The sequence below is a fragment of the Phalaenopsis equestris genome, unplaced genomic scaffold (genome assembly GCF_001263595.1).
Source record: "Phalaenopsis equestris unplaced genomic scaffold, ASM126359v1 Scaffold235604, whole genome shotgun sequence".
Classification (NCBI taxonomy): Eukaryota; Viridiplantae; Streptophyta; class Magnoliopsida; order Asparagales; family Orchidaceae; genus Phalaenopsis; species Phalaenopsis equestris.
Genome location: NW_018253466.1, coordinates 113,152 through 123,689, shown reverse-complemented (window position 1 = coordinate 123,689; position 10,538 = coordinate 113,152). Strand labels below are relative to the sequence as shown.

The following is a 10,538-nucleotide window of genomic DNA, read 5'->3' as shown; positions in this document are numbered from 1 at the left end:
AAACCTCCCAACCATCATCACAAATAAAGCAAAGGAGCCCTGGGCCTCCATGCTTAAGATATAACACCAAGAACTGTACCTCCCAAATGCCAAATCTCCAATCACAACCCCCTAACCCATAACCCGAAATAACCCCCAGCTCCACAGCCACCAACACCAAGTCCAAAAAGGGAGCCTTTGGCCTCCCAAATAGATCAATACATATATGGCAAAGGAGTCCTGAACCTCCATGCCTATGATAAAAATCCATACACCTTAGTAGTCAAAAGTATGAGTAGCCATTTCCCGAAAATATGTGAAGAAGAGAGAAATCCAACCTAATGATATCTTGGGCCGATCCAAGCCACTCGGCCACCCAAACTGATTCAAGAGGAAACATCCCTACGAATATAAGGAGCATCAATATTATCACCAACCAACATAGTATGTAAAGAAGGGGGGAGTAGATCCCACCCTACAAATTTGACTAGATCCTCCTAAGTTAGCAAGCCAATTAGCGGGTTGATTACCCTTCCGGTAATTGAAACTCCATATGAAATTCATATTAGAAATTATTCTTCTTTTTAATATATATATATATATTTTTATATATATATATATATATATATATATAGATAGATAAACATACATACATATATATAAACTAGTCAAACATAGAGAAAATAAAAGTAAAAATTTAATTAAGTAAATTGTATTAAAGATGAAGATAATAAAATACTTTTCTTAAAAGTAGATATTCAACATAGGTGGGTAAGCTATTTTAATAAACTTTTCAATGAAGTTTTTTCAATGAAGTTTATAAAAATATGATTGACCTTAGTGATCTTAATATTGTTAATAATAATAAAACATTTTATTTTTACCATTACAATAGTAAAAATAAGTTGAAGAGGCTTTAAAAAGAGTCAAGGGTGAAAAATCAGTAGGACTTGATGATATCCCTATTGAAGTGTGGAAATATTTGGGAGACTTGAAAGTTCTTTGGTTTACTAAACTCTTTAATATTATTTTAAAAACTAAATTGATGCCTAAAGTGTGAAAAAATAGTATTTTGATCCCTATTTTAAGAATAAAGGGGATGCATGAGAGTGTGCTAATTATAGAATAATTAAGTTGATGTGTCATACTTTAAAATTATGGGAGAGGTTTATTGAACATAGGATAAGGTGATATAAAAATTTCTCATAATCAGTTTGGATTTATTCCAGGTAGGTTTACTATGGAAGCTATACATTTATTGAGAGGTTTTATTGAGAAGTACAGAGAGAGTAAGAAGGATCTATATATAAATTTTATTGATTTAGAAAAAAATTACGATAAGGTTCCAAGAAAGGTTCCAAGAGAAATTTAGGTTCCAAGAGAAATTTTTTGGAGAGTTCTAGAGAAAAAAATGTGTTGATTTGACTTATATTCATGTCCGTAAAGATATGTATACTAGAGATGTTACATGTGTTCGAAAAGTAGGATTGACCAAATATTTTTATGTTGGATTACTTCAAGGATCGACTTTAAGCCTATATCTTTTTTTGCTTTAGTTATTTTTGCTTTAGTTATGGATGCGCTTATTGGACATTTACAAGAGGATGTACCTTGGTGTATGCTTTTTGCTGATTATATCCTTCTTCTGGATGAGACTAGGGGAGTTCAAGAAAAACTTGAATTATGGAGGTCTATATTAGAGTCTAAAGGCCTTCGTTTGAGTAGAACTAAAACTGAATTCATGGAAGGTAATTTCAGTAAGTAGTAGCTCTAAGGGTAGAGTTGTAACTATAGGTGATCAAATCATTAGAATTTGTAAATGTTTTAGATATCTTGGGTCTATTGTTCAGAGGGATGGTGTTATAGATGGGGATGTTATTAGTGGAATTCATGTTGGTTGGTTGATGTGAAGGAATTCTTCGGGTCTGTTTAAATTTAGAAAAGTGTTACTTAAATTGGAAGGAAAATTTTATATGTGGTGGTGAGACCTGTAATGCTCTATGGCGCAGAAAATTGGCCTTTAAAAGAGAAGCATAAAACAAAGTGTTGCTGAGATGAGCTTGCTTTGGTGGAAGAGTGGTTGACACTTAGGGATAAAATTCGAAATGAATATATCCGTGATAGGGTTGGTGTAGCTCCGGTGGCGGACAAGATTAAAGAGAATCGTCTTAGATGGTTTGGTCACATTAGTTGTTGACGATCTGATGATCCTGTTAGGAGATTAGATGTTTTAGCTCCGACTGACGTTAAGAAAGGCATGGGTTGACCTAAAAAGAATTGGGCATATTGTATAAAAAAAGATCTTAATCTATTATAATTAAATGAAAATATGACACTCAATAGAACACAATGGAGAAAAATGATTATGTAGCTGACCCCACTTAGTCTGATAGAGTATTGTTGTCATTGTAAGTTAGGTGCGTTCTAATTAATAGAAGCTTTGCTTTGATTTGCTTTCCGCGCATTGTAGTAAAAAGAAAGCCTTGCTCATAGAATTGCACCTAGCACTACAAAAAAATTGCAGAATACAAAAATTAAAGAAGCTACTAAAACATTTGAAACTTAAATTTTGATGATTGAAGCGATACCAACTGTAAAATTGCATTTTGAAACCTTTCTTGGGTTGGCTTTTTGAATTATCATTTTTCAAGCATTTCTTTTAAGCACCTAAGGAGTTGTTAATTCTATTTTGCAAACTTTTCTGAACAATTAATTATTACCGTGCCACATGGTGCCATTTTTTAGTTGTAATCTTTCTATGCTAATTTTGTCTGCCAATCTTGTTGTGCATTTCTATCTTTTATTAGGCATGCTCAAGGCACCTGAATCTATTTTCAATGCCTTCTCAGTTAATTTTGTTTTTTCTTTTTAAATCCATATCTCATAGAAAAATCAGTTTATTTTTTGGTTCCGGGTACCATTGAGTGGCTTGATTGAATTAAATTGTAACAAAAACTCAATATATATATCTGGATGCCCTCTCTGTGTTTCTCCCATAGACATCATACTATCCCACTCCTACAATCATGCGCTTTATGACTTTCTGGCCTCCACGACTACAATGTTCATTCATCTACCTGGAGGTCCCTTTTGTGGAAGGCTCACATTTTTGATTTAATAAAATTTGGAGGGGCCTTCTCTTTTTGTGCATGTTGCTTGTTGGAAGGGGTTGGTGGTGGTTATGCACTGCACACCAAAATTTAGTTCTGTGCTGCCATAGTTCTGATGGCTCTTTGTGTAGTTAAGTTTTATAAAAATTATCTTTCTGTTGTTATTTTGTGTTTACTGCAAATTTTGTAATACATTATCCCGTGAATCTAAAGTTTTTGCTGCCCATTATTCTGCTTTTTCAACGTTTTTGCCGAAGCTGTTTTGTAGACTAATCAGATCCCCATTTTATTTGATTTGTTTTTTTAACTTAATGCCTTCTAATTGTTGAAATTTTGTTTTTTTTACCAGACTAGGTGAAGCTATTGATAGGACGGTGCTTGGTCATCTTTTAAAGATGTTTACTGCTCTAGGCACTTATGCAGAAATCTTTGAGAAACCCTTTCTTCAAAGTACTTCTGACTTCTATGCTTCTGAGGGTGTTACATACATGCAACAGTCCGATATTCCAGACTACTTGAAACACGTGGAGGTGTGTGAAATCTGCACACAATTATAGTCAAAAGGGGGACTTCATTTGCTTGATTTCCATGTTTCTGTGTGTTTGTATAGATGTTGGCGCATTTATGATGATAAAGACACAAGTTCACACATTATTTGTAAATAGTCTCATGCATGTTCACATAAGCATTACTTTAGTCCCCCAAGTTATCCTGATTTTGCCTTTGCTTAATTTACTGCAAACTGCAGCTGAGGTTACATGAAGAACATGAGAGGTGCATGCTCTACTTAGATGCAAACACAAGGAAGCCACTTATTGCTACCACAGAGAAACAACTTATGGAACGACATACATCTTCTATTCTTGACAAAGTGATGTTTTTACAACCCATTTTCCTAGTGCTTTCTTACTTATTCTATGCAGTTCATCTGCTTCATCCCGGAGAACTTTATTTACCAGGGGTTCACAATGCTCATGGATGCAAAGCGTGTTGATGACCTTAAAAGGCTATATACTCTTTTCCTGAGGGTGAATGCCCTTGAGTTGCTAAGACAGGCCCTAGGATCATACATCAGGGGCACAGGACAGGGTATTGTTATGGACGAAGAGAAGGACAAAGATTTGGTTTCATGTGTCTTGGATTTTAAAGCATCTCTTGATACAATATTGGAGGAAAGTTTCTCGAGAAATGAAGCTTTTTCAAATACCATAAAGGATTCCTTTGAACATCTAATAAATCTTCGTCAGGTTTGTGCACATCTCATTTTCTCCTGATTTGCATATTTTCATCTGCTCCGCAACACCTTATATAATTGTACTTCTCATAATTTTTTGCCTCAATTTGTCACTATTTTTTTGGAAATTATTTTTGCTTACTGTGGCACTATAGAAAGTCAAATTTTGTTAATCTGAACCAAAAAAAAAAAAAAAGAAAGAAAAAGGGTGGACATCCGGGACTTTACTTACCAGAATGTTAGTAAAGAGGGTCCTACACTTGCTCCTACTGCCTAAGTTTATGCAATGCTATTGGCTGAAGAATAAGTTTCTGTGTTCATTTCTTGTGTGGTAGAATGGCAAAATATTTTCATGGGGCTTTCTTACTTATAATTAAGATTTTTGTATTTAGCTTTAAAAGTTACTACGAAGACCTTAGCTATACGAAACAATTTTTTTTCTTCTCTTGCTTAGTAGTTGTTATGCACCATAACAAAATACAGGTGGATAAATTTTTATTTACCAAATATCCAATGCAATTTCCTATTTTATTGCGTTTGGATAATGTGTCGATTGGGTTTGCGTGCTTCTATAATCATACTTCTTTTCCAACGAGTTATGAAACATTTAAGGCACAATTTTTGTGGTCCGCTTTGTTAGGCCATATCTCATTACCAACTTGTGATTTTTAAGTTTTTCTTTGTTCGTGGCAGCTTCTAATCAATTGATCTTGCTACTTTCTTTTGAGCAATTATAATCTGCTACTTAATCTTAAGAAAAACTCAGACAGATGGGAAAGCCTCTGATGTTTTGGCGTTTATGGCATATAATAACCTTTGTGCTAGCTCGAATACTTGGTTTGATTCTATGTCTAAGATTTACTATTTGCCAATATGTCTCTCTGAAGCTGTGCATAAATTATCACAGCAGATTCCTAGACCTTTTTTCCAAGCAATTCACTGTAAAATTTAAGTGGCAAGATTAGGACCTATTTAATTTCTGTTTAACAGAATAGACCGGCAGAACTGATTGCAAAGTTCTTGGACGAGAAGCTTCGTGCCGGCAACAAGGGTACTTCTGAAGAAGAGTTGGAGGGCACCCTTGATAGAGTTTTGGTCTTATTCAGATTCATACAAGTATGTGCCAAGTATATTGAGAAGTTATTTAACACTGCTCTTGGTTTTGTATTACTTCTAGACACATTTTCTAACCAGCTTGTTAAATAAATCTTTTTTTTTGTTTTACATTCTTAACATTCTTTCCTTTTTGTGTTAATTCACGAACAGGGTAAAGATGTTTTTGAGGCATTTTATAAGAGAAAGAGTGCATCAATTGATGCTGAAAAATCGATGATATCAAAAGTAATGCCTGCTTTGTTGAAGAATTTCCTGATGATCAGTTATCATTTTGCATTTTCCTTTTTTAGATTGTCAATTTTAATAACGAGAAGCTTATTTGATTTCAGTTGAAGACCGAGTGTGGTAGCCAGTTCACTAATAAATTGGAAGGAATGTTTAAGGTATGTATCGGTGTTTTCATACATTAATCATTGCTTTGTAACTATTCTCCACACGGACTATCTTTATTTTTTTCTTTGTGCATTATGGTGAGTGGATGTACCAATACTCTCCGGTTACTTTTGAACTTAGAAGCCATTTGGGATTACTTTTATTATTGTTTTTTATTTTTTTTGTTTTATTTTGTTGATATTTGATTTGAAATAAAACTTGTTTGGCGGCGATGGTTGTTTTTTTAAAACATATAAATCTTGTAAAGATATTTTGTGTTTTTAAAAGCAAATTAATTTATGCATTGAACACACCTGTTTTAAAAGCGAAAACAAATTAAGAAAACAAAAATGATTTCAAACAACCTCTGAATTTATTATGCTGTTTTCCATCAATCCTATCACCTTATTTTTTTTCATTTTTCTTTGGTTGAGTCATCAATCCTATCACCTTATTTTTTTTTTTCATTTTTCTTTGATAACTCAACCATACATTTTTGGATTAATCTGTCATAAAATTCATCATTTTAATCAATTTACTCTTCTAAAAGATTTCTTTTTTAGACGGCTTATGTAATACATTCTATTTTTACTAATTTTATCTCTCTAATGTTTTTTTATTTTAATTTCAATTTGATCATGATATTTAAAACGTATAACTCATAAAATTCTCTATTATCTCTTTTATCTCTCTTTTTTATTTTGGTTGCCATCTTCATTAGCCTTATCTCAACTATATCTCATTTTATTTTTACTTAATACATAGCTTATTATGTAATTCATGAAATTTTTTTACTTTGAAATTTTGTCACTCTTTTTTTTTTTTTGCAGAACTTCTAGCTTCGTTGTAATTTTTTTTTTTCGTAATATTTTTTTTTGCCATTCTTCAAAATAAATTTCTATGAATAAATAATCTTTTGTACTCTTTAAATCCATGAATTCTTTTTATGTGCAATCTATTTCTTACCCCAGTTAGACTATTTTTGACAATTTTCTTAAAGCAGTTAGACATAATTTAAATTTGTAAAATGTCCATTTCAACAACATTATCGAAGATTAATTATTTCTAATCTCTTATATCCCTTCTTTTATTGGCATAACTATTTTTTTATTATTTTTTTAAAGAAAGAAAAAAGATTTTGACGTCATCTTACAATCTCAACGAAAGAAAAGTTCTAATTTAATTAAAAAATATAAATATTTTATTCGTTTCCATTATATTTAATATGTTTATATGTTGTTTTTATCATATTCATATGTACCATGAGTCCTTATCTCAAACTACTAAAACTTACTTAAATATTCAAGTTAGAGCTTGTAATTAGTCTCTATTAGCTAGACATACTCTGTGGCATTTTACATATTTATCTCATAAATCTATCTTTTTTTCAAAATGTTTTTTGAATCTGATTTAAGCAACATAAGCACCAATCATTACTTTTCCAATGATAATTAAAAATGTAAAAACCATATGAATAATTCTATCCATCCCAATAACTTTATTTTTCATCTATCTATGTTGTAATTTTTTTACCTCATTATTATTAATAAATTTCACCAAGCTGTTTGTGTCATTTCTCTTTTCAATTTAGGAGCCATTTAGTTTGTTAAAAAGGAAATTCAGAGTAATGTGAATATACTATATTTGAGATAGTTTAGAATGATTGGTTAGTTGTAAAATAAATATTGGAGATTAATTTTTTTATGTTTGGTTGAAAGTTTAGATGGTGGAGGCGATGGGCAGTGGGTGGCAACAACGTAGGGATTAGGTCAATCACCATCGTGGCAGATTGCTGGTAGCGAATTTTAGCAATAGCTACCATCACAGATGGGTGGTGACGGGTGCCTGGGCAAGTAGTGGACCAATGGCTCTAATGGTCGATTATTGGTGGCGGCGGCAAGATGGTTTTGTTTGTTTCAGTAGGTGATGACTTGCGATGGTGGCTGGTAGCAACTGATGGTTAAGGGTGGCTGACACCGGCGTCCGACAATTATCGGTGGATGACGGTTGGCTATGGGTGTCAAACTCAGCCAAATTGGGTGAGTTTGGAATACACCACAAATAAAGCATAGAGCGAGTTTGGAATTCCTTAATAAATTACTCTGCATTTGATTTAATTTAAACCAAACACCTATATTCTCAAAAATTTTGCATTTCAAGTACATCACACCAATGTTACTTTAGACTAAGCGACCCCTTAGTATATTTTAAGCATAAACATTTATATTCTAAATCATTCATCATTCTTATTAGCCGTATCCCAAATATTTAAGGCAGGTTTTATAAATCCTTATCTTCCATTCATTCCTATTGAGTTTTGCAATCGGTTTTAGTGTTAAAATAATTCTGTGCAATTGTTCTGATTAACTTATATCTATATTGCCTTAGATGTACCATCTACCTATTTTCTTTCTTAATATTTTGACCTTAATTTGTTGCCAATCTGATTGCTGCATTTTTTTCCATTGTTGTACACATCTAAATCTCTCATTCCTCAATAATATTACTTTTTTTTTTGCTACTTATCTATCTTGAGGTTCTCATTTCTCTTGTTATCAATGACATTTATACTTCTACAATCAGATCTAGATAACTTAGTTAATCAAATTCTACTTGCATTGTTTTAAAGTCTACTTTAAAGTCTCCATTGTATTTTCTTGCAGGAGAATGCATATGATGCAATTTTTTATTCAATCACCCAAAAATAAATTTAGAAGCTGTTGATGTAGACTGAGAGGAATAATTTGTGGTGGAATGACTTAGTCTTGCTTCTAAAGTTTTGAGAGGGTTTTGGACATTTTAGGAGGGCTTGGGTCGAGCTGTTGGTTAGGTTTTTGCGGAGTTTATTATGGCAAACCTCTGGAAAGTGAATTATTTGTGGACTTAGGGTTAGAATTACTACTCGAGTATGTATGGGTTGGGCTTGGCTGGGACTTGTAACTAGGATTAGGGTTATAATTTGTTAGAGATGGAGAGGGAAGGCTATAGGAGGAGTTAGGATGATATTAAGGTTCAACTTAGGGTTTTGTTAAGATCAGTTTTAAGTTAGAGTTGAAACCCAAAAAACCTAGGATTATGATTATTTGTGGGGAGGCCTTAGCTTAGCTAGGGTTTATGAAACATTTTTTTGTGCCTTAGGGTAGAAGGGAGATAGATAAGACAAGGATAGATAGTAGAAAACATCAACTAAGGCTTATTTCAAATGCTCGATCGCAAAGTTAAACACATGAACAAACATTTTTTTCGTTTCAATAATCATGCCAAATATCTTATTCATTCATTCAATTGAGGTTTATTTACAATGCTTATAATGTTTAAATCGAGTTAGAAACATATGCAACTCACCTTGGCCTAGTGGTCGAGAGCTTTATTTTTTAAACAAGATGTCCTGAGTTCAAAGCCTTGCATATGTGGTGGCGTGCATGTGTTTGGGTGGTCCCTGGGTTCATAGCCTTTGTGTTGTGTATGCATTTGGGTGTTTGTGTGTGAGAGAATTTTATAAAACAATGAAAGTGATAGTAGCAGTTAACCACCCTTGGATTATGCATGAATTTTATTGTAAACTTCCTTGACATGTGTAGAAAGAAGTTAAATTTACAGATGAAACTTTGTTTTTTCCTTTGAATTATGTAACTACTTTGCATTTGAACTTAAGGTAGGCCACATTTAGCTTGGATATGGACGGTCAACGAAAAGTTTCCAGACCAGCTTTCCAACCTACTTTTGAAATTTAAAAATATAATAATTGTTGGAGTAAAAAAAAAGTATCATGCAAGGTTTTGGGAGATGATTTATGAACTATTTGTTGTGCTGTATCAGTTATACTGTCATTTATATAATATGTTTTATATGATAAATTTTTGGTACTCATTCCTATAACACTTCAATTCACTTGATCTCTTAGGAATATTAACTTGTTAATTACAATTATATTAAAATTTGTTATTTTGGACTTAGTTGTTTTTATTAATTCTGTCATGTGTATTTTAAATATTTTTTACATTATTCTGATGTCTCTTCGATTAAAACTACTCCACTTTTGTATTTATAAGCATCTTTGTAAACAGCATTAAAAAAGATTCATCATTGTTTCTTTTTTGTTCACTTGAATGTAGCTTTTAATTGTAATCTATAATCTCGTAATATTTTCAACAAATTCAACTCACCTTTGATAATTTTTTTTAATCTTAATGAACAAGTTAATTTTTGTAGTGTTGGATCTTATGCTTTCTTAAGATCAATACGAATAAAATGTGGATTTTTTTTCTTTTAATTTTTCCGTCAGTTTTCTTAAGGCAAATTTTTGTTCAAATTTTAATATTCTAAAATGATATATTTTTTTTTGAATTCAATGCTTTATTGCTTTGCCATAATTTCACTGTATAGCTTTTAGGTTTAATTCCTCTATAATTGCCTCAATTTTAAACATTTTTATTCTTACATAATGTTACAAAATGCTTCCATTTCTATTGTTTTCTGCCCTTTTAGGCTTTGAAATTTTGTTAAAAAGAATTTTTAGTCATACTCATAGTCAAATGATTGCGATGTCTCTCCCGCCTTACCAAATCTCAATGGGTATCTTCCCAATACTTTAATTTCTGGCATTATCTTCAAAATTAACTCTAATTCATTTTTTGGGTCAATCTATAGTGAACCTTTTTTTTTTTTTGAAATAATTTCTTTCTTAAAATTCTTACTTTTAATTTGTTAAAATAAAATTTTCATCT

General features: G+C 32.0%; 1 protein-coding gene across 1 annotated transcript in view; it reads left to right on the top strand.

Annotated features, from left to right (window-relative positions):
• The window catches only part of LOC110039155 (cullin-4), a 43,702-nt gene that overhangs the window by 13,322 nt on the left and 19,842 nt on the right, over window positions 1-10,538 (top strand). Inside the window, exons 4-9 of the mRNA XM_020744118.1 lie at window positions 3,439-3,619; window positions 3,838-3,960; window positions 4,049-4,336; window positions 5,314-5,439; window positions 5,590-5,664; window positions 5,769-5,822. Coding sequence (XP_020599777.1) covers window positions 3,439-3,619; window positions 3,838-3,960; window positions 4,049-4,336; window positions 5,314-5,439; window positions 5,590-5,664; window positions 5,769-5,822 — 847 coding nt within the window. The remainder of the gene's footprint in view (window positions 1-3,438; window positions 3,620-3,837; window positions 3,961-4,048; window positions 4,337-5,313; window positions 5,440-5,589; window positions 5,665-5,768; window positions 5,823-10,538) is intronic.